The 24,961-nt window shown below is 48.2% G+C and overlaps 1 protein-coding gene across 1 annotated transcript in view; it reads left to right on the top strand.

Annotated features, from left to right (window-relative positions):
• The window catches only part of LOC137562466 (phospholipid scramblase 3-like), a 58,323-nt gene extending 37,331 nt beyond the window's left edge, over window positions 1-20,992 (top strand). The window contains exons 7-8 of the mRNA XM_068273833.1: window positions 7,734-7,862; window positions 20,486-20,992. Coding sequence (XP_068129934.1) covers window positions 7,734-7,862; window positions 20,486-20,542 — 186 coding nt within the window. The 3' untranslated portion in view covers window positions 20,543-20,992. The remainder of the gene's footprint in view (window positions 1-7,733; window positions 7,863-20,485) is intronic.
• The last annotated feature ends 3,969 nt before the right edge of the window (window positions 20,993-24,961 follow it).

Genomic DNA, 24,961 nt, shown 5'->3' with positions numbered 1-24,961 from the left:
CTATCTCTATCCGCAATCCAGCTTTCTACCCGACGGCGGCCCGCAGTCCCCCCGTCAATGCTTTCCAGGAGGTTATTGAGAGAGAGCTTCTAGAGTTAGCCTCTGCCAGGACCTCAGGCCTCCGCGGTAACCTCTCTCCTGTTGAAAAGCAGGCCCTCTCCTCCCTTAAAGCAAATGCACGCATCATCATTAGGAATGCGGATAAGGGGGGAGCAGTGGTCGTGCTGGACACTGAGGTTTATCGCATAGAGGCATTGAGGCAACTCCGAGATTTAGTCACTTATTCTCCTTTGAGATGTGATCCTACTGCGGAGTTCAGCAGGCAGTTGCTTGTGCTCCTGTCCCTAGGTGAAAGTCTGGGGGTGATCTCCAGGCGACTAGCAGAGTATCTCGCCGTTTCTTCGCCTGTTGTCCCGGTGTTTCATCATCTGCCCAAGATCCACAAACAGGGTTTTCCCCCAGAGGGCAGGCCAATTGTGGCCGGGATTGGCTCTCTGGGGGAACGCCTGGAAAATTGGGTAGATGAACACCTACAGCCTCTAGTGCGACGTCTCCCTGGTTATATACGAGACACCAAGCATGTGCTTAGCAGTTTACAGCATTTTCAATGGCACGACAGCTACAGTTGGCTTGCCATTGATGTCAAATCATTATACTCCTGCATCCCACATGCTCTTGCTCTGGATGCTCTTGATTACCATATGGCGAGATACTCTGCTTTCTCTGCGGACCTCCAGTTCTTCGTCGGGCGTGCCGTCCAATATCTGCTCACCCACAATTATTTTCTTTTTGAATCCGATTTTTAGTTACAACGCTGCGGAGCCTCAATGGGAGCAAAATTTTCTCCCTCACTGGCTAACCTATACATGGGCTGGTGGGAGGAGCTCCACTTGTTTAGCGATTCAAATATGTTTTCGGGTCATATTGTGTGGTACGGTAGATATATAGACGACCTGCTGGTCGTCTGGGACGGCACGCGTGACGAGGCCTCACATTTTGTGGAGTTCATCATCAATGCAAATTCTCTAAATTTAGTGTTCACCTCCCAGTGGACCCCCTCGGAGGTCAATTATCTTGACCTCACATTGAGGGGTGACCTCTCTTCTGCCTCTGTGGTTTCTGGCACCTACTGTAAGCCCTGCAGTGGCAACTCCACCCTGAGGGCTAACAGTTGCCACCCGTCCCATACCATCCGTGCGGTTCCCGTGGGTGAATCTATCCGGCTACGCCGCAACTGCTCTGATGGTGCAGCCCTTGGTTTGGAGTTGGATGCTGTGGGTTCTCGTCTTGCGGAACGTGGTTATCCTAGATGGATGATTGAGAGGGGGAGGAGGAGGGCCCTGATGAGAACCAGAGAGGAACTATTAACCTCTGGTTCCCGTCGGACATTGCCACGACCCAATACAGATACGATTCTTGTGACTACCTATAGTCAAGAATTTAACCAAATTACGCAGATTGTGAGGAAGTCTCTGCCCGTGTTACAAGCAGACGAAACTCTCAACCAGATAATAAAACAGGGAGTCAGATTTGCGAGTAGAAGGGCTCCCACACTCGGGAGCATTCATTCACCCAGTCTCTTTCCCTCCAGTACACAACGGCCGTGTTGGCTGACCACCCTTGGTTCCTACAAATGTAATTTTTCAACCTGCCATTACTGCACTGTACATAAGTCCACTCGCTCTGTTATTTCTTTGTCTAATGGTAAAACTTTACCCATAAAACAATATATAAATTGTGACACGAAGTACACGATTTATTTAATCTCGTGTTCTTTATGCCGTATTCAATACGTGGGGTGTACTACCAGACATCTCAGACAAAGTATAGCAGAACACTATAGGGGAGCTGGCTGGTTAACTCTGGAGGTGTCAAATGTAGCGAAGCACTTTAGATTGGTCCATTCAGGTGATATGTCCTCCTTTTCATTTCAGGGTATCCAGCGTGTCCTGAGGCCTACGAGAGGGGGAGACGTCTATAGACGTCTCCTCACCCGAGAAGCATATTGGATTTTCCAGTTAGGGACGCGCTCGCCGGGAGGGCTCAATGCAAAATGGGACCTCAACACAGTCACTTGAAGTGACTGGGTTGTTAATTTCTGCCTGTTGTTATCATGTAGTTTTATGATCTAATTTGAACCTTTGTATTCATCGAGATGATCATATCCATTGCTGTGTAATGTCATAGTGTGTGTAATCATAGGCATTTACATTTTTATCTTTATATTATGTTTTTATGTACCAGACTACACTAATTGGGGGACTTTTTGTCCTTATTTTTGTATATGCACTTTTCTTTGTGGGTGGGGTCATTTGAGCATGTGATATCGGGTGTAACCTCACTCTATATATGAGTCACCCTTTCTCGCTTGCGCCTATGCTATGATTAAGGGCGTGTAACGCCCGTAACATGTCAGCATGTGGTGCTGGTTTTAGCCTGTCGTGTGTAATGACCAAATAAAGATATACAGATTCTACCGACATTGTGCGGATTCCACTTTTGCACAGTCTTGGATTTGAGGTTTTGGCAGCCTGCTTTCCTGCACTGTCGGCAGACGGAGGTTGTGAGCGGAGCTCCACGTACATTGTACACCAGACAGGACGCCAGAAACACAGGGCTCTCAGGTGCACACGTTGGGTTATGTTCACAAGACCCCAGTAAAATTAACATGCAGACCGCACACCTAAAGTTTACCAGGATTTATTTATGATTTATTTATGAAACAGAAATTTAAAGTGGACCTGAACTCTTGTACAGCACAGAAGGAAAATAGAGAGAAATCCCCCCTGTATGTATTTAGAGAGTTTAGCCCGTCTAATTCCCCCTCATCTGTGACTAATCGCAAGTTGTAATTTGATCTCTACCCTGTGTCAGCTGACTGCCACGGCAGAGAGTACATTTGAAAGCACAGAATGTTAACCCTATGTCTGCCTCCATGAAAGCAGGGAGTAGACACACTTCAGATTTATTACAAGACTTGTATCAGCTGTAACAAAGACATGATTTTCTTGAAAGGTTATTATGCTGTTGCTTATCTTTTACAGCAGAGAGGAAGTTCTGAGTTCAGGTCCGCTTTTAAGAAAAATAATGATCCATGTCACAGCGCCATCTTGTTGTATAATTGCAAAAAATGTTTCAATACTCAGTTAACATGAAAACATTTAAAAACATGGATAGTAAATGGACTCCCAGTTCAAAAACTATTAGTATCATAAAGTGCATTCAGAGTCCTGCAATGAAAGTGCAGAGACATGTGGCGGCATGTTGACGGCAACCTCCCCGGAACTCCACCAGGCATTATGGGACTGCATTAAAGGTGGCCGCTAATGATACAATTTGCTGAATGATTGACTACAAACGATCGGAAATGATAGTTTGGGACCACTAATGGACAAAAATCTCCTAACCAATCTGCAGTGTTGCTCAAATCCGGATCCGGGAGATACCCGGATAGTTGCTATCCGGATATCTCCCAGATACCTGTGCGGGTGGGGTCAATCTTACCTGTCTGACGTCTTCTTAGCTCCGTCCCTGGCGCCTTTCACGATGATAAGAAGGAAATGCTTGTAGTCACGTGATGCGCGTGGACCGCATCGTGGGAGGTGCCAGGGACGGAGCTAAGAAGACGTCAGACAGGTAAGATTGCCCCCCCCCTCTCCCCGCACAGGTGTCTGGGAGATATCCGGATAGCAACTATCCAGGTATCTCCTGGATCCGGATTTGAGCAACACTGCCGATCAGATTGATGGGATCGAACCGAAATTTGGATCAATTTCATTAATCTTATTGGATTGGCTAGGAGATTTTTGTCCATTAGTGGTCCCAAACTATCATTAACGATCATTTATACGAAGAATCGTTTGTAATCGATCATTCTGCAAATTGTATGATTAGCGGCCACTTTTAGACAGACGAGATACTAATACCGCGTGTAGCATGCAGTAGAGATGATGGTAATCTGCTAATTACGAGAAATTTCACATCAAATTTTGCAATAACGTAATTATGATTTGGAAATTCAGTTGTAATCCATTTGTAATTATGCACAATTTAGTGTCATTTTGCATTGATTTTAGCAGTTAATGACAAGGCCCCCATACTGTACATGCTGTCCTCAGCAAACTGTCCCGGTATATTGAGGGGAAAGTAAATAAATAAATAAAAATCAAAAAGACCTTGTTGTAGTTTTTGAGAAGATCTATTTTAAAAATGCAAAGGAAAAATTGATTTTGATAAAAAAAAAACATTTTTCCTTTACATTTTTTTTATATCGATTTTCTCAAAAACAACAAGGTCTTTTTGAAAAAAATTTTTTTTTCTGCCTTGTTCCCCTTAATATACCTATCACTTTTGTTGGTTGACAATAGTGTGTATGGAGGCTTTGCTATTAAAGAGAATCTGTACTCTAAAATTCTTACAATAAAAAGCATACCATTCTATTCATTATTTTCTCCTGGGCCCCTCTGTGCTGTTTCTACCTCTCCCTGCTGCAATCCTGGCTTGTAATTAACAGTTTTATGCAGTGTTTACAAACAAAAAACATGGCTGCTAACCAGCATGTGATAGGCTGAGAGAAGCTCAGTATGTGACTCATACAGAGCCTGGAGAGGGTGTGTATAGCTTCTGCCAATGACAAGTAGTGCAGCACATTCCACACATTCCAACCTCAGCCCGCCAGAAGAGAGATGATTAGATCATATAACGGAGATAACACAGCCACTGTGCAACTAGGAAAGGCTGCAGTAAGACAGACTACATTAGAACAGGTATAGGAACTTATAGGATAGAAGAAATAAGGATGACAATTTTGTTACAGAGTCTCTTTAAGCTCGGAACTTGGCACAGTGTTAGGCGAAATTGTGATTCTTAATTGGTTACAAATGAGATGAATTACGATTTTGCGTTGCATTTGCAAATTACGATGTGAAATTATGATGGAGCTCGTGCTCATCACTAGACATTCATGCTGATCACTATTACATCCATTTGCACTTTATCCAGTGCTAGTAAAAAGGCCCGCCCGTTAAAAAACGGGCACTAGGCCACGGCCGCTAAACCCCGGCAACGTGCATACCAATGCGTCCCGCTCACCCTTCCCCCACCAGTGTCTGAAGTCTATGCACACAGGGAGATGCTGCTTGCTTAACAGTTGGAAAAAGCTGTTATTTCCCACAATGCAATGAGGTTCACTGAGAGGAAACGGTCAAGTCTGGAAGCCCGGACACAGGGACACAGAAGGATGACGTGGGGACAGAGGGGTTTTATTTATTATAGAGGATATTGTATGCTGCTCCATCGCACTTTATACATTACACACTTTTGTATTTCTGCACTGGCACTTTTTTTTTATTTTGTGGACAGTCACTTTTTAAATGCACTTTATGACACTAATAGATTTTGTAACCCTGGTTCTACATGGAAGTGGTTCTGACTAAACCATGGAAATGATCTATGAGGTAGGCCCAGTGCACACCAAAAACCGCTAGCAGATCTGCAAAACACTAGAGGTTTGTGAAGCAGATTTCATGTTTAGGCCGCATTCACACTAGAGTGTTTTGCTAACAGCAAGTGTGAATGGGCCCTGAGAGAGGTTTTTTAAACACGCCTAGCGTTTTTGGAGCATTTTTGTGCAGCAGATTACAAATATTGTTACAGTAAAGCTGTTACTGAGCAGCTTCTGTAACAAAAACGCCTGGAAAGCCGCTCTGATCTGGCGTTTTCCAGAGCGGTTTTCCACTTTCCTATACTTTACATTGAGGCAGAAACGTCTCAGAAATCTAAAAAAATGTTGCAGCCCCCCGAGTTTGTGTTTGTGGAAAAAACGAGCCGCTCTGGTGTGCGCCAGCCCATTCACTTTCATTAGCCAAGCGGTTTTCAAACCGCTAGTGTTTTTTAAAAAAAACTCTTGTGTGCACCTGCCCGTATTCTTGTGTTACATGGCCAATTGTGGAGGCAAATTATTTGTGTTTTTAAATGGTTTTATAATAACTGAGTATTGAGTAAACTTTTTTGCAGTTATACAGTAAGTGGTGCAGTGAATGGGATCATTCCTTTCCTTTAAAGTGAATCTAAAGAGAACCCCCCTAAAAAAGAGTTTAGCTTATCTGGGGCTTCTACCGGCCCCCTTCAGCTGCCCTGTGCCAGCACCGGGACATGCTGATACTTCGGTCCCCCTCAGCGACCCACTTTCGGTTTGAGATGTTCTGGTAGTGTGCATGCGCAGAATGCTCCCGGCAACGGGAGTATGATCGGGGCCGCATAGGCGCAGTGGCCATCGACTGGCTTGGTCGCCAAAAACGAAACTGAGTTACCGGACCGGAAGGATGGGTTTGTCCCGGCGCAGGCACAGGACGGCTGCGGGGGACCGGAGGATGGGTTTGTCCCGGCGCAGGCACAGGACGGCTGCGGGGGACCGGAAGGATGGGTTTGTCCCGGCGCAGGCACAGGACGGCTGCGGAGGACCAGAGGATGGGTTTGTCCCGGCGCAGGCACAGGACGGCTGCGGGGGACCGGAGGATGGGTTTGTCCCGGCGCAGGCACAGGACGGCTGCGGGGGACCGGAAGGATGGGTTTGTCCCGGCGCAGGCACAGGACGGCTGCGGGGGACCGGAGGATGGGTTTGTCCCGGCGCAGGCACAGGACGGCTGCGGGGGACCGGAGGATGGGTTTGTCTCGGCGCAGGCACAGGACGGCTGCGGGGGACCGGAGGATGGGTTTGTCCCGGCGCAGGCACAGGACGGCTGCGGGGGACCAGAGGATGGGTTTGTCCCGGCGCAGGCACAGGACGGCTGCGGGGGACCGGAGAATGGGTTTGTCCCGGCGCAGGCACAGGACGGCTGCGGGGGACTGGGAGGATGGGTTTGTCCCGGCGCAGGCACAGGACGGCTGCGGGGGACCGGAGGATGGGTTTGTCCCGGCGCAGGCACAGGACGGCTGCGGGGGACTGGGAGGATGGGTTTGTCCCGGCGCAGGCACAGGACGGCTGCGGGGGACCGGAGGATGGGTTTGTCTCGGCGCAGGCACAGGACGGCTGCGGGGGACCGGAGGATGGGTTTGTCTCGGCGCAGGCACAGGACGGCTGCGGGGGACCGGAGGATGGGTTTGTCCCGGCGCAGGCACAGGACGGCTGCGGGGAACTGGGAGGATGGGTTTGTCTCGGCGCAGGCACAGGACGGCTGCGGGGGACCGGAGGATGGGTTTGTCTCGGCGCAGGCACAGGACGGCTGCGGGGGACCGGAGGATGGGTTTGTCCCGGCCCAGGCACAGGACGGCTGCAGAGGGCTGATAGAAGCCACAGGAAAGTTAAACTCTTTTTTCTTGGTTTGCTTTAGGTTTCCTTTAACTTGCTCTTGGATTTCTCGGTGATCCGTGCATGGTGTGTGAATGGTGCGGTGCAGTTCTTTAGCACATTATGCAATTTGTGTTATACTTGCAATGCCTTTATTGTGTAACAGACAACAACAGCATTGCCTGATGAATGATAAAACGCCTCACATAGGGGTGAAACCCGAAAAATTACAATATGGTGCAAAAGTCCATTTCTTTCAGTCATCCAACTTAACAGGTGAAACTAATATATGAAATAGAGTCATTACTTGTAGAGTGAGATATTTCAAGCCTTTATTTGTTATGACACACCACTTCCTGCCTCTGACATCACTTCCTGTCTCTGTGACACCACTTCCTGTCTCTGTAACATCACTTCCTGTCTCTGTGACGTCATTGTGTGGCAGGTGAAGTCTCGGGACGAGCAGCACGTGGTGGGGATGATCAGGAATGACAGTAATCGGTACTCGGTGACGTTTCCGATGGATCTGGACGTTTCGATGAAGGCTTTGCTGTTGGCATCCACCTTCTATCTGGTAAGACCACACCTATTTTCTCTCTATTGCCAGGGGAGCCGCCAGTGTAAAAGTAAAAGTAAAGCAAGCCCCCGCTGTGGGCCTCGCTTTGGAGGGGGGCCTCACACTCCGATGGAGGCCTGCCCTGTACTCCATGCAGCCCCCACAACTCACATGCCGGTGTTCAATCGGCAACTCCTCTCACCATGCTATCTTAGCTCTCTCCTGTCACCAAGCCGGCTGCATGGCCTGACACCATGGTTACCCGGTGGCGTCAGAGATGCGTGCCGGAAGTAACTATGGCGGTAGGAGCAAAGCAGGGGTTTGGTGAAAGGAGAGAGCGAGGAGAGCACAGTGAGCAATGCCAACAGGGCACGTAAGTTTCTAGGGATGGCCTATGCTTTACTGTCACTCACAGGCATCGGGAGACAATCTCGGGGGACGGTGTCTGGCTAAAGCTGCGCCAGAACCATCTAGTGTGTACAAGGATCAGCAGACAACAACAGGTTGTGATTGGTGAAGGAGAGCCAACGTACACCCCGCCCACCACAATATTGTCTGTAATACCTCATATACACACTAAAGGGACCCCCCCCCATGCATTGCTGAGATCTGGAGAGCTAGATTGCCTCAGCCAATCACATTGTTCTCTTCCTTAGCCCTGCATCTGGAAAACACTTTGTTGTGTGCCCTGTGCTGTCCCTCCTGCCCTTTCCATAGGAAAAGAACAAATGGCTAGCCTATCTGTACAGCAATACTGACACCTATAGCCTCAAGCTAAGCAGTGCACTTCTAAAACTACAGCATATACTCTACACACATACAATACTGACACCTATAGGCTCAGGCTACACACTGCACAGCTAAAACTACTGTATATAAAAATCAAATCTAATCAAATATAGCTTTATTGGCATGACCAAGATTCATTACAGGTATTGCCAAAGCAAGGGGACATGGCATGGGAGGTGGCGGGGTAGGGGGACAATGGCTAAGCAGTCTGTGGACATTTTTTAGGTTTACAGTTCCGTTATGCTCCTCTCGGTCTGTGGCATGCTGTGACATAGTGTGCAGTGATTGTCACTGTGGATTCCTCCTCTCAGACTGTGGCATGCTGTGACATAGTGTGCAGTGATTGTCACTGTGGATTCCTCCTCTCAGTCTGTGGCATGCTGTGACATAGTGTGCAGTGATTGTCACTATGGATTCCTCCTCTCAGTCTGTGGCATGCTGTGACATAGTGTGCAGTGATTGTCACTGTGGATTCCTCCTCTCAGTCTGTGGCATGCTGTGACATAGTGTGCAGCGATTGTCACTGTGGATTCCTCCACTCAGTCTGTGGCATGCTGTGACATAGTGTGCAGTGATTGTCACTGTGGATTCCTCCTCTCAGTCTGTGGCATGCTGTGACATAGTGTGCAGTGATTGTCACTGTGGATTCCTCCTCTCAGTCTGTGGCATGCTGTGACATAGTGTGCAGCAGTTGTCACTGTGGATTCCTCCTCTCAGTCTGTGGCATGCTGTGATGTAGTGTGCAGTGATTGTCACTGTGGGTTCCTTCTCTCAGTCTGTTGCATGCTGTGACATAGTGTGCAGCGGTTGTCACTGTGGATTCCTCTTCTCCCAGTAGGATATATGTTTTCTCTCATCTTCTAGTGTGAGAAAGTCTGGGAATAGTTCCAACAATTTCTTAAAGTAAGTGTCCCTGGTTGCAGTATATTTGGGGCAGTGCAATAGGAAGTGGCTTTCATCCTCAAGGGTCTTCTGCTCACAGTGTTGGCACAGTCTCTCCTCCATGAGTTTGTACGTCTGTCTGTGTCTCCCAGACTCTATTTCGAGGTTGTGAGCACTCAATCTGTAGACACTCAGGATTTTCCTCTCTTGAGAGTTTTGCAGCTTTTCCAGGTATGGGACCATTTTATATTCTCTCTGTAAAGACTGGTATATGGTACACAGTTCATATGTAATACTGACACCTATAGGCTCAGGCTAAGTAGTGTACTGCTAATACTACAGTATATACTATACATATATACAATACTGACACCTATATACTTAGGCTAAATACTGCAATGCCAAAACATTATTTACATAAATACAATACTGCCACCTATAAGCCCAGGTTAAGTACTGCACTGCTAAATTTACAGCATATGCAGTGCTGCCCATAGTTATTCATACCCCTAACAAACTTTGACTTAAAGTTACTTTTATTCAACCAGCAGGTGATTGTTTGACGGGAAATTACATAGGTGTCTCCCAAAAGATGATAAGACGATGTACAAGAGACATTATTATTATATATATTTTAGAAAAAAAAACACATTTCTCAGCTTTTATTTACATTTAACCAAAAAGTGTCCAGTCCAAAATTATTCATATCCTTCTCAATAATCAACAGAAAAGCCTTTATTGGCTATTACAGCAATCAAACGCTTCCTATGATTGCAGACCAGCTTTTTGCATGTCTCCACAGGTATTTTTGCCCATTCATCTTTAGCAACGAGCTTGAAATCTTTCCGGTTGGAGAGTCTTCTTGCCATCCCCCTGATCTTTAGCTCCCTATACAGATTCTCGATTGGATTCAAGTCAGGACCATTTCTTCACCACTTTTGCTGTGTGTTTTGGGTCATTGTCCTGCTGAAATGTCCTCTGCTGCCCAAGGCCAAGTTTCTCTGCAGACTGCCTGATGTTGTCATTGAGAATCCTCACGTATTGCTTTTTTTTCATGGTGCCATTTACTGTGATTAGGTTCCCTGGTCCATTGGCTGAAAAACACAAAGCATTAGGTTCCCACCACCATGCTTGACAGTGGTGATTGGTGTTCTTTGGGTTAAAGGCTTCTCCTGTTTTACACCAAATGAAGGAAACATCATTGTGACCAAACAATTACACTTTTGTTTCATCTGACCATAACACAGAATACCAGAAGTCTTCCTCTTTGTCCAGATGAGCATTTGCAAAGGCCGAGCAAGTTTTTGTGTGCCTTATCTGGAGAAGTGGTGTCCTCCTTGGTCTGCATCAGTGGAACCCAGCACTGTGCAGTGTTTGTTGGATTGTCTGCCTTGATAAATTGCCACCAGCAGGGCCCAGATTCACCAGGATGGCCTTGGTGGTGATCCTTGGATTCTTTATCACCTCTCTCACTGTCCTCCTGGTCAGCACAGGTGTCAGTTTTGGCTTCCGACGACGTCGTGCGACATTTTCCACCGTGCAAAAGATCTTGTATTTTGGAGTTAGTCTCTTCTCAGTAGTGTTGGCCGAACTAAGAGCGCATGGCCGAACGTTCCCCGAACGTTCGGCTAGCGCTGTGATTGGCCGAACGGGTCACGTGGTTCGGACCTGAACGCGCTCTGATTGGCCGAACTGTCACGTGGTTCGGGTAAATAAATACCCGAACCACGTCATATCTCCGCCATTTGTCTGTGGGTTTAGCTTTGGGTAGGCAGGCAGGGTAGTTCGCGCTCCAGCCACGCTAGCCAGGGTCCCCCCAGTCATTGTGTCGCTGCTGGGAATAGTAGTACACCGCTCGCTCAGCCACACTATATAGCATTCTGTTTACTGCCACTCTGTGTACCTCGCTCAGCCACACTATATAGCATTGTGTTTACTGCCACTCTGTGTCTGCTGGGAATAGTAGTACACCGCTCACTCAGCCACACTATATAGCATTCTGTTTACTGCCACTCTGTGTACCTCGCTCAGCCACACTATATAGCATTCTGTTTACTGCCACTCTGTGTCTGCTGGGAATAGTAGTACACCGTTCGCTCAGCCACACTATATAGCATTCTGTTTACTGCCACTCTGTGTACCTCGCTCAGCCACACTATATAGCATTGTGTTTACTGCCACTCTGTGTCTGCTGGGAATAGTAGTAAACCGCTCGCTCAGCCACACTATATAGCATTCTGTTTACTGCCACTCTGTGTACCTCGCTCAGCCACACTATATAGCATTGTGTTTACTGCCACTCTGTGTCTGCAGGGAATAGTAGTAAACCGCTCGCTCAGCCACACTATATAGCATTGTGTTTACTGCCACTCTGTGTACCTCGCTCAGCCACACTATATAGCATTGTGTTTACTGCCACTTTGTGTCTGCTGGGAATAGTAGTACACTGCTCGCTCAGCCACACTATATAGCATTGTGTTTACTGCCACTCTGTGTCTGCTGGGAATAGTACTACACCGCTCGCTCAGCCACACTATATAGCATTCTGTTTACTGCCACTCTGTGTATGCTGGGAATAGTAGTACACCGCTCGCTCAGCCACACTATATAGCATTGTGTTTACTGCCACTCTGTGTACCTCGCTCAGCCACACTATATAGCATTGTGTTTACTGCCACTTTGTGTCTGCTGGGAATAGTAGTACACCGCTCGCTCAGCCACACTATATAGCATTGTGTTTACTGCCACTCTGTGTCTGCTGGGAATAGTACTACACCGCTCGCTCAGCCACACTATATAGCATTCTGTTTACTGCCATTCTGTGTATGCTGGGAATAGTAGTACACCGCTCGCTCAGCCACACTATATAGCATTCTGTTTACTGCCACTCTGTGTACCTCGCTCAGCCACACTATATAGCATTGTGTTTACTGCCACTCTGTGTCTGCTGGGAATAGTAGTACACCGCTCACTCAGCCACACTATATAGCATTCTGTTTACTGCCACTCTGTGTACCTCGCTCAGCCACACTATATAGCATTCTGTTTACTGCCACTCTGTGTCTGCTGGGAATAGTAGTACACCGTTCGCTCAGCCACACTATATAGCATTCTGTTTACTGCCACTCTGTGTACCTCGCTCAGCCACACTATATAGCATTGTGTTTACTGCCACTCTGTGTCTGCTGGGAATAGTAGTACACCGCTCGCTCAGCCACACTATATAGCATTCTGTTTACTGCCACTCTGTGTACCTCGCTCAGCCACACTATATAGCATTGTGTTTACTGCCACTCTGTGTCTGCAGGGAATAGTAGTAAACCGCTCGCTCAGCCACACTATATAGCATTGTGTTTACTGCCACTCTGTGTACCTTGCTCAGCCACACTATATAGCATTGTGTTTACTGCCACTTTGTGTCTGCTGGGAATAGTAGTACACCGCTCGCTCAGCCACACTATATAGCATTGTGTTTACTGCCACTCTGTGTCTGCTGGGAATAGTACTACACCGCTCGCTCAGCCACACTATATAGCATTCTGTTTACTGCCACTCTGTGTATGCTGGGAATAGTAGTACACCGCTCGCTCAGCCACACTATATAGCATTGTGTTTACTGCCACTCTGTGTACCTCGCTCAGCCACACTATATAGCATTGTGTTTACTGCCACTCTGTGTCTGCTGGGAATAGTAGTACACCGCTCGCTCAGCCACACTATATAGCATTGTGTTTACTGCCACTCTGTGTCTGCTGGGAACAGTAGTACACCGCTCGCTCAGCCACACTATATAGCATTGTGTTTACTGCCACTCTGTGTCTGCTGGGAACAGTAGAACACCGCTCGCTCAGCCACACTATATAGCATTGTGTTTACTGCCACTCTGTGTACCTTGCTCAGCCACACTATATAGCATTGTGTTTACTGCCACTCTGTGTCTGCTGGGAACAGTAGTACACCGCTCACCCGCCACTGTATAGCATTGTGCTCTGTGTCGCTGCTGGGAATAGTGGTACACCGCTCACCCACCACTGTATAGCATTGTGCTCTGTGTCGCTGCTGGGAATAGTGGTACACCGCTCACCCACCACTGTATAGCATTTCTGTACTGCCACTGTACTGCTGCCAGTCAGCGTGTACTTTAAGGATAAGTGAAATGAGGAAGAAATCCGTTGAAAGAGGGAGGGGCAAGGGAAGAGGTGTTTCCCCTGACGGTTCACGTACAGGCCACAGGGGAGCTCCCAAGAAAACCCACTCAATACCGCCCATGTTGTCCAGGACAACAACCCTCACAAATCCAAAAGAACAGGACCAGATAATTACTTGGATGACCTCTCAAGCGTCCAGCAGTGGGTTAAGCAGCACCAGCACATCACGCACGAGGTCCGAGTCCTCAGCCAGTTACAAGGAGCCAGTGGGCACAAAGCTGACACAACCGGCAGCGACACCACGCACACAACTGCCAGATAACCAGTCCGATGAATTACCTCAGGACACAATGGGGTATTCGCAGGAGCTATTCCCAGCCCAACAAACTTCCACCTTTCAAAGGTCAATGGAGGAAGAGCCAGAAATGTTGTGCCCGGATTCACAACCATTAACTGTGGGAAATGCACCGCGCACTGAAATACAAGGCGAGTCCGAGGAGGACTCGGAAACCCAAATCCCAGAGCAAGTTGGGCAGGAGGGGTTGCAATTGCAGGAGGTCGGCCGACAAGATCTGGAATATGACGTTGGAGTGAGCTGCGCAGAGGTTGTTCTGGGGAGCTCTACTCCACGGCGGCGGCCCCCCACAATGACATATGACGAGTTTGAGGAGATGGAAGAGGAGGGTATGGACAATGTGGACAGAGACCCTGATTTTGTTTGTGAACGAGAACATCGCCGTCGTAGCAGCAGCACAGATGAGTCTGTTAAAGAACCCACTGCTGCACGAGTTCGCCTTGTGCCACAAGGTAGGCGGCGCGCAATTTCAGGCACCACAAGCGTGGAAGTTCAAGTGAGAGGCAAAAGAGGCGCAAACAAAAATCGCCAGCAAGGCAGGTGCTCCAAAGTCTGGGCTTTCTTTGAAGACTGCACTGAGGATGGTACTATGGCGATTTGCAAGGTGTGCAAGACCCGCCTGAGCAGGGGGAAAAGTATTAACAACCTCTCCACCACCAGCATGAGCCGCCACATGCTATCCAAACATCCCACTCTGTGGGCAAACGCGGCAGGACAGGGTACCAGAAACAACACTGCCTCCCTTGGGTTCACCAGACTCACCACCAGACCCGCCTCAGCAGCAGCAGTAGCCCAGCCATTGCGTGGTTCACAACATTCACAAACATCAGACGACGCTGACACTGTCACTTTCCGGAGTAGTGCTCTTGAGGTCTCCCAGTGTTCATCAATCACAACAACAAACAGCCCTTCAGTGTGCAGCCCTACGATTTAGTTGTCTGTCTCGGAGATGTTTGATCGCAAGAGGAAATTGCCAGCAAATGACCCCCGGGCCGTGGCAGTAACAGCCAGCATAGCCAAGCTTCTGGCCTGCGAAATGCTGCCATATCGAGTGGTGGAGACAAACAGCTTCAAGGGCATGATGTCAGTGGCCATCCCACGTTACGTGGTTCCCAGCCGCTACCACTTTGCGCGCTCTGCAGTGCCTGAGTTGCATGAGCACGTGGTCAGCAAAATAACCCAAAGCTTGAAGAATGCCGTTGCCTGCAAGGTTCACCTCACCACTGACACCTGGACGAGTGCGTTCGGCCAGGGTCGATACATCTCCCTTACCGCGCACTGGGTGAACCTTGTGGAGCCTGGCAGCGATTCCTCACCTGCTGCGGCGCGGGTGTTGCCCACGCCGCAAACAGCTGCACCGCCGTCCCTCCCATTGGATAACAACAGCAGCACCTACCTCTCTGACTCCTTCTCCTCCAACGCATCTCAAAGCTGTACCTCATCCGGAAACGCTAACCCAGCAGCAGTAGGATCGTGGAAGCAGTGCAGCACAGCTGTTGGCATGCGTCAGCAAGCGTTGCTGAAGCTGATCTGCCTTGGGGATAAGCAGCACACAGGGGAGGAAATTTGGAGGGGAATAAAGGAACAGATGGATTTGTGGCTGGCACCGCTGGACCTGAAACCGGGCATGGTTGTGTGTGATAATGGGAGTAATCTCATTCGTGCTTTAAGGTTGGCTAAGCTGACACACATCCCTTGCCTGGCGCACGTGATGAACCTAGTAGTTCAGCGGTTCCTGAGGACATACCCAGGCGTGGCCGATCTTCTGTTGAAGGTGCGACGAGTGGCCAAACATTGTAGAAATTCCAGTACTGCTTCGGGGGCACTCGCCAAGATGCAGGAGTGCTTCAATCTCCCCCACCATCGCTTGCTGTGTGATGTTCCTACGCGCTGGAATTCTACGCTGCACATGCTAGCCCGCTTTTGCGAGCAGAAGAGTGCAGTGGTCCAGTACATGACGGCGCAGTACCGAGGCGCATCCGGACAGCTGCCAAGCTTCTGTGGATCCGATTGGGCCAACATGTTGGACCTCTGCCAAGTCCTCCAAAATTTTGAGCAGTCCACGTTGCTTGTGAGCAGTGACAACTCTTCAGTCAGCATTACCATACCACTGCTGTGTTTACTGAAGAGGTCAATGTTGAAAATCAAGGAAACAGCTGTCATGATGCAACTGGGGGAATCTGAAGGAGAAAACGATCAGCGTGATGGTACCAACATCAGGCCATCCGCCTCAGGGAACGCTGGCCCCAGCAGCTATGACGAAGAAGAGGAGGAGGAACAGCTGGAGTTAGAGCAGGAATTTCTGCCACCACTGACGAGGGCCAGAGCGGTGCACGTTGGACTTCCACAATTCAGCGCGAATAGTCAGCAGAAGCAGACCAGGAAGAAGGTGACGACTATGATGCATCACAACAACTATCACAACGCTCACAAGAGGATGATGAGGATTCTGGCAGGACTCTGGCACACATGGCTCAATTCATGCTAGACTGCATTGAACGTGACCCACGCATTGTGCGCATTATGGACAACACCAATTACTGGGTTTATACCCTTCTGTATCCACGGTACAAACACAATGTTCCAAAACTGCTTGAAGAAAGAGTCAGACAGGTCAAAATGGAAGAATATCAGCAGACCCTTGTGGAGACTTTAGAGAGGAGATTGACATCCTCCCCCTCCTCTAGCCAGTTGTACGCCAACAGACTGACTTCCGCAAACCCAGGATGACCAGGAGGGCAGCAAACAACACAAGCCGCAGCTAGTGCCCAAAAGGGAATGGTATCGGCAGTGTCCTTGGAGTGGGAAAATTTTCTGACACCCATGCAGCAGCACACAGAACAGCAAGCGTGCAGATCCACCTCCAACACCGATCGCCTGGAGAAGATGGTCAAGGACTACATGTCAGATGGCGTAGCTGTGTTGAACAATCCATCTGCACCCTTCAACTATTGGGTATCGAAGCTAGACACGTGGCACGAACTGGAAATGTACGCAATAGAGGTGCTGGCTTGCCCGGCAGCCAGCGTTATGTCGGAACGCTGTTTCAGTGCTGCCGGAGGCATCGTCACAGATCGGCGTATCCGCCTCTCCACAGAAAATGCAGACCGTCTGACTCAAATTAAAATGAATCAATCCTGGATTGGAAACGACTACGCAACACTCCAGGACCCCAACCAAGTAACATGACCAATGAACATCTGTGATGGTTTAGCGTTGCCGGTCCCTTGTTACGGAACCTCTCATCTGTATTACATTTATAACTGCATGGCGGCAAAAAGCATTGCTATATCCGCACGCTATTTGTCCTCATGCAAGGCCTGGGTTGTTGTGTCTCAAAAAGCGTGGCCTTCTCCTCCTGCGCCTCCTCCTGTTCCATCACGTGTGCTGCTGCTGGGTTAGCGTTTCCAGTCCCTGTTTATTGAACCTCTCATCTGTATTACATTTATGACTGCATGGCGGCAAAAAGCATTGCTATATCCGCACGCTTTTTGTCCTCATGCAAGGCCTGGGATGTTGTGTCTCACAAAGCGTGGCCTTCTCCTCCTGCGCCTCCTCCTGTTCCATCACGTGTGCTGCTGCTGGGTTAGCGTTTCCAGTCCCTGTTTATTTAACCTCTTATCTTTATTACATTTATGACTGCATGGCGGCAAAAAGCATTGCTATATCCGCACGCTTTTTGTCCTCATGCAAGGCCTGGGTTGCGTCTCAAAAAGCGTGGCCTTCTCCTCCTGCGCCTCCTCCTGTTACATCACGTGTGCTGCTGCTGGGTTAGCGTTTCCAGTCCCTGTTTATTGAACCTCTCATCTGTATTACATTTATGACTGCATGGCAGCAAAAAGCATTGCTATATCCGCACGCTATTTGTCCTCATGCAAGGCCTGGGTTGTTGTGTCTCAAAAAGCGTGGCCTTCTCCTCCTGCGCCTCCTCCTGTTCCATCACGTGTGCTGCTGCTGCTGGGTTAGCGTTGCCAGTCCCTGTTTATTGAACCTCTCATCTGTATTACATTTATGACTGCATGGCAGCAAAAAGCATTGCTATATCCGCACGCTATTTGTCCTCATGCAAGGCCTGGGTTGTTGTGTCTCAAAAAGCGTGGCCTTCTCCTCCTGCGCCTCCTCCTGTTCCATCACGTGTGCTGCTGCTGGGTTAGCGTTTCCAGTCCCTGTTTATTGAACCTCTCATCTGTATTACATTTATGACTGCATGGCAGCAAAAAGCATTGCTATATCCGCACGCTTTTTGTCCTCATGCAAGGCCTGGGATGTTGTGTCTCACAAAGCGTGGCCTTCTCCTCCTGCGCCTCCTCCTGTTCCATCACGTGTGCTGCTGCTGGGTTAGCGTTTCCAGTCCCTGTTTATTGAACCTCTCATCTGTATTACATTTATGACTGCATGGCGGCAAAAAGCATTGCTATATCCGCACGCTTTTTGTCCTCATGCAAGGCCTGGGTTGCGTCTCAAAAAGCGTGGCCTTCTCCTCCTCCTGCGCCTCCTCCTCCTGTTCCATCACGTGTGCTGCTGCTGGTGCTGGGTTAGCGTTACCGGTCCCTTTTCCTGGAACCTCTTCTCTGTATTACATTTATGACTGCATGGCGACAAAAAGCATGTTACCTGTGCAAAGAAACATGACATTTTTCACATTTAAAAGACAGTTTTTCCTTTGAAACTTTACAATCAATTTTCTCAAAAACTATAAGCTCTTTTTCAAATATTTTTTCCTCTTGTACCCACTCCCAAGGTGCACATACCCTGCAAATTTGGGGTATGTAGCATGTAAGGAAGCTTTACAAAGCACGAAAGTTCGGGTCCCCATTGACTTCCATTATGTTCGGAGTTCGGCGCGAACACCCGAACATCGCGGCGATGTTCGGCGAACGTTCGCGAACCCGAACATCTAGGTGTTCGCCCAACACTACTTCTCAGCAGTGCAGACCATCTGAATGGTTCAGAGGCTTTCTGGATCCTCATACTTTGTTGAATAGTTGTAGAAAGAGCCAGTGTTTAAAGTGAACCTAAAGTCAAGTAAAAAAAATGAGATTAACTCACCTGGGGCTCCCCTCAGCCCCCTGCATCTGATCGGTGCCCTCGCAGCTCCGCTCCGATGGTCCAGGACCCACCAGAGAACACTTCCGGTTTGGCCGTCACCGGCCGACAGGCATGGGAACGCGAGTGATTGTTCGCGTTCCCAGCCTGTATATCGCCCCCTATGCTGACCTCCTGGCCGCAATAGCAGCATAGGGGGCGATAAACAGGCTGGGAACGCGAACAATCACTCGCGTTCCCATGCCTGTCGGCCGGTGACGGCCAAACCAGAAGTGTTCGCTGGTGGGTCCTGGACCATCGGAGCGGAGCTGCGAGGGCACCAATCAGCTGCAGGGGGCTGAGGGGAGCCCCAGGTGAGTTAATCTCATTTTTTTTACTTGACTTTAGGTTCACTTTAAAGTAAACCCAACTGAGAGGGATATGGAGGCTGCCATATTTATTTCCTGTGAAACAATACCAGTTGCCGGGCATCTTCCTGATTTTTCATGCATCAGCAATGTCTGAATCACACACCTGAAACAAGCATGCAGCTAATCCAGTCACACTTCAGTCACCTGATATGCTGCATGCTTGTTCAGGGGCGATGTTCCAGGTATGTGGCTAAAAGTATTAGAGGCAAAGGAGCAGGCAATCTGCATTGTTTAAAATTAAAGAAATATGTCAGCCTCTATATCCCTGTCACCTCGGGTTTCCTTTAAAGCAGATGTCTGGTCTATAATACTATATTACAGGAGCCTCCTGTCCTGCAACGTTACAATTGCCTGCCCACTGTTCTTGTTGTAAATCCCAGGGTCCGTGTCCTGGTCAACTTATGATTCGTAGCCCCGCCCCCTGCCGAAAAACACCTTTTGTTTTCACTATCTTGAGTACAGAAAACAAAAGGCATTTTCCGGGGGTACGAACCAGGAGTTGCCGGGAGATAGAGTTGCCACCTTTTCTCCTCTTGGTTGAAAAAAATCCCAGATTGGAGTTGTGGCCTAAAAGTGGGAGGGGATTGTTACGGTGGGGGACGGACCCCTGGGAAGGAGGGCGGGAAAGTAATGATACGTTTACTGAGGAGGCTCATGCACTACATGTGATGTGATTTCTCAAGCACTTATGTTTATGGTGTGATTTGCAGCCCTCTGCTCTCATTAGTGCAGCCCTGACAAGTCACAAGCACTCCGCACACTGAAGCACACGGAGTGTCTGGGGGGATTCTATTTCTCCCCCATTCAGCACCAGTGACAGGGACTCTTCATTCGCAGTAAAAATTGCACAGCAAGCGCACAGAAGAATCCATGTTTCCTGTTGTGCGTTTAGTAATAGGGGAGGGATTTAGCGCTCTGGTTTGTGAAGTTCCTGTTAGTTTCTGTTAGTTCCACAGTGATCTCCCTCCCCTCCCAGCAGCGACAAATCTAACATCATGTCTTCTCTTCCAGGACTACCTCATCTGCAGCAAGAGAAAAGAAGTCATGAACCGAAGGAATAACAACTAGGCCGGCCATCCCATCGTCACATGACAATCTCTCTATGCACCCAGGACTGCAGACACACAGTATATGTATATTACTGTAGTGTGCGAGTGCCTTTATTTCATGATATGAGAACCTGTAACTAGGGACGTTTCTGGACATAGGCAGTATCAGTGCTCAGCTAGGCGGGCCATCTCATCGTCATGTGACGCCCTCTCTCTGTGCACCCAGGACTGCAGACATATATGTATATTAGTGTATGAGGGCTTTTAGCACAGTATATGAGAACCTGTAACTAGGGCCATTTCTGGGCATAGGCAGTATCAGTGCTCAGCTAGGCGGGCCATCTCATCGTCATGTGACGCCCTCTCTCTATGCACCCAGGACTGCAGACATATATGTACAGTGGTGTGAAAAACTATTTGCCCCCTTCCTGATTTCTTAGTCTTTTGCATGTTTGTCACACTTAAATGTTTCTGCTCAACAAAAAACGTTAACTATTAGTCAAAGATAACATAATTGAACACAAAATGCAGTTTAAATGATGTTTTTTTATTATTTAGTGAGAAAAAAAACTCAAAACCTACATGGCCCTGTGTGAAAAATAAATTGCCCCCTGAACCTAATAACCAGTTGGGCCACCCTTAGCAGCAATAACTGCAATCAAGCATTTGCGATAACTTGCAACAAGTCTTTTACAGCGCTCTGGAGGAATTTTGGCCCACTCATCTTTGCAGAATTGTTGTAATTCAGCTTTATTTGAGGGTTTTCTAGCATGAACCGCCTTTTTAAGGTCATGCCACAACATCTCAATAGGATTCAGGTCAGGACTTTGACTAGGCCACTCCAAAGTCTTCATTTTGTTTTTCTTCTGCCATTCAGAGGTGGATTTGCTGGTGTGTTTTGGGTCATTGTCCTGCTGCAGCACCCAAGATCGCTTCAGCTTGAGTTGACGAACAGATGGCCGGACATTCTCCTTCAGGATTTTTTGGTAGACAGTAGAATTCATGGTTCCATCTATCACAGCAAGCCTTCCAGGTCCTGAAGCAGCAAAACAACCCCAGACCATCACACTACCACCACCATATTTTACTGTTGGTATGATGTTCTTCTGCTGAAATGCTGTGTTACTTCTACGCCAGATGTAACGGGACACGCACCTTCCAAAAAGTTCAACTTTTGTCTTGTCGGTCCACAAGGTATTTTCCCCAAAGTCTTGGCAATCATTGAGATGTTTTTTTTAGCAAAATTGAGATGAGCCTTAATGTTCTTTTTGCTTAAAAGTGGTTTGCGCCTTGGATATCTGACATGCAGGCTGTTTTTGCCCAGTCTCTTTCTTATGGTGGAGTCGTGAACACTGACCTTAATTGAGGCAAGTGAGGCCTGCAGTTCTTTAGATGTTGTCCTGGGGTCTTTTGTGGCCTCTCGGATGAGTTTTCTCTGCACTCTTGGGGTAATTTTGGTCGGCCGGCCACTCCTGGGAAGGTTCATCACTGTTCCATGTGTTTGACATTTGTGGATAATGGCTCTCACTGTGGTTCGCTGGAGTCCCAAAGCTTTAGAAATGGCTTTATAACCTTTACCAGACTGATAGATTTCAATTACAGTACTTTTGTTCTCATTTGTTCCTGAATTTCTTTGGATCTTGGCATGATGTCTAGCTTTTAAGGTGCTTTTGGTATACTTCTCTGTGTCAGATAGCTCCTATATAAGGGATTTCTTGATTGAAACAGGTGTGGCAGTAATCAGGCCTGGGGGTGACTACAGAAATTGAACTCAGGTGTAATAAACCAACCTTTAAGTTATTTTTTAACAAGGGGGGGCAATCACTTTTTCACACAGGGCCATGTAGATTTGGAGTTTTTTTTTCTCACTAAATAATAAAAACCATCATTTAAAACTGCATTTTGTGTTCAATTAGGTTATCTTTGACTAATAGTTAACGATTTTTGATGAGCAGAAACATTTAAGTGTGACAAACATGCAAAAGAATAAGAAATCAGGAAGGGGGCAAATAGTTTTTCACCCCACTTTATATTAGTGTATGAGGGCTTTTAGCACAGTATATGAGAACCTGTAACTAGGGCCATGTCTGGGCATAGGCAGTATCAGTGCTCAGCTAGGCCAGAACATTGTATCTCTATCCACTGCTCCCTGCTGCTGACATACTGCTCTACCCCCAGATGCAGGGTTCCTCAGGGAATCACACTGCCATGTGCAGAAACACAATTGGATGTGGGAAGTGTATTTATCGAGGATTAGCAGCTTTGACACAGACACCCAATGAGGTATGAGACACAAGATGCCTGTATGCTGTGTTATACATGGTGGAGGGCCACTGTCCCAGTCTCTCATTACCACGAGGGCCCTGCCTGGGGTGCCAAAATGGTCAGAAACAGCCCATCGTATGCAGATGGTTTCCTTACCAGCAGCCAGGCTGTCCATCTGTGTTCCTCGCATATCTGTGATCTCTCATCGGGTCTAATGAGTGCCCCTGTAACTCCTCCCCTTTCAGATCACTCAGCATCAGACCAGATGTGCTGATAACAGATGCCAGCTATATGAGTCAGGGGAAGCTGTCAGACCAACAGGCAGGCAGCAGCACAGCTGTGTCAGTGTACAGAGGTGTCTGTGTACAGGAAGCATGTGTCTACAGGAAGTCCACAAGTTCCTCACTTCCCTTCAGGGGGTAACATGTAATAAATCATAATTGCAGTCTGTGGATGATTTGGGTCTGGCAGATTTATAATATAAATATTTGTATCCTTTAAATCTGATGTGATAAAAAAAAACGTGTTTTTGCCTCGATAGAGTCTTTTTATCTGTTGCTTATTTTGTACAATATCCCATATTATGTCTATTTTCTCAGATATTTTTGGAGTAATAAACATTACATTAAAAGTTTTGTGTTTCTCTCTCGCCTATGAACTTTCCCCAAATACATACAGAAGACGAGAGATGGGCGGAGCTCTCGTCAGTAACCGCTGTCCAGACGTTCTGCTCGTCTCCTTCTCCCCAAATACCAGAGGCGGCCCTAGAGTACACGGGCCTGGGGCGAGTGTCATATGATCTAGAGGCATAAGTGAAGGCCATGTACCGTACCACTACTAATTACAACAGAGAGAGAACATGTGTGCATCAACCAAGTGAACCTGACAAATCTGGCTTTGCAAATTTGGCCTATTGGCTAATCACGAGACATTGCTCATGCAAATAAGCATTTGCTTTCGCATGCCTAAATATGCAGGGTCAAAAACCGCAAAACAATCGCCCTGCGGGAATTAGTTCATGCTATACAGCACTATCCAGGGGCGCCACGAGGAGGCTTCCCATTGCCCCCATACAACTGGGGGGCCGCGGGGGTCCAAGGCACTCTCACCGCCTGGAACCCACACAGCGGCACCCCGGAGGGGGAAGCTGGGGGGTGCAGGCGATCTCCCCAGCGTGGCCAGCGCCGGGAAGAGCCGCCCGCACACAACTCCCAAGATTAAAAACAGGCACTTACCTCAACGTCCATTGCGTTCTGCTATATGCGCATGACCTGGGCGCGACACATAAGGGGCGGACAGGCGCAAATAGCCTGCTCCAGGGCTCTCACCTCCTAAAACAAGCCACTCACTACCTGCCTCCAAAGAAAAGTAAATGCAATGCTAATTACAACAGAGAGAAAATGTGTGCATCAACCAAGTGAACCTGACAAATCTGGCTTTGCAAATTTGGCCTATTGGCTAATCACGAGACATTGCTCATGCAAATAAGCATTTGCTTTCGCATGCCTAAATATGCAGGGTCAAAACCAAAAACCGCAAAACAATCGCCCTGCGGGAATTAGTTCATGCTATACAGCACTATCCAGGGGCGCCACGAGGAGGCTTCCCATTGCCCCCATACAACCGGGGGGCCGCGGGGGTCCCAGGCACTCTCACCGCCTGGCAGTGGTGCTCAGCAGAGCTCGAATATTCGAGTAGCTCGAATATTCGAGCTCTTTTCCAGCTATTCGAGCTCGGTATTCGAGCTCCGAATAGCTGGAGCTATTCGAATGGGCTATTCGCGTACACTCGAATAGCCCATTCACTATTCGAGCTATTCGAGCTAACAGCGCTATTCGAGCTCGGTACCGAGCTCGAATAGCGTCATAGCCCAGATTGATGTCCTTAGAGCCAATCAGAGGGCTCCCAGGCCCTCTGACGGCAGCCAATCACAGAGGGGGACCCTGGCCAGCCCCTACCCTATAAATAGCGGCCGCCATGTTACGTTTCTCCGTCCTTGCCTGAGACTTGCATAGAGAGAGAGTTGCTCCTTTGTGCTTTGGCTTAGCAAGAGCTTTATTGTGGTCATTTACCTAGCGTTTTTGCTCACATACACCTCCTATACACACCTATATTGTTGTTAGTTAGTTAGACATTGTATTTTAGTTAGTAGCTTTTGTGTTACATAGAGAGA

Source organism: Hyperolius riggenbachi, chromosome 3 (genome assembly GCF_040937935.1).
Source record: "Hyperolius riggenbachi isolate aHypRig1 chromosome 3, aHypRig1.pri, whole genome shotgun sequence".
NCBI lineage: Eukaryota > Metazoa > Chordata > Amphibia > Anura > Hyperoliidae > Hyperolius > Hyperolius riggenbachi.
The sequence above is the reverse complement of the archived record's forward strand: the minus strand, read 5'-3'. Positions and strand labels throughout refer to the sequence as shown.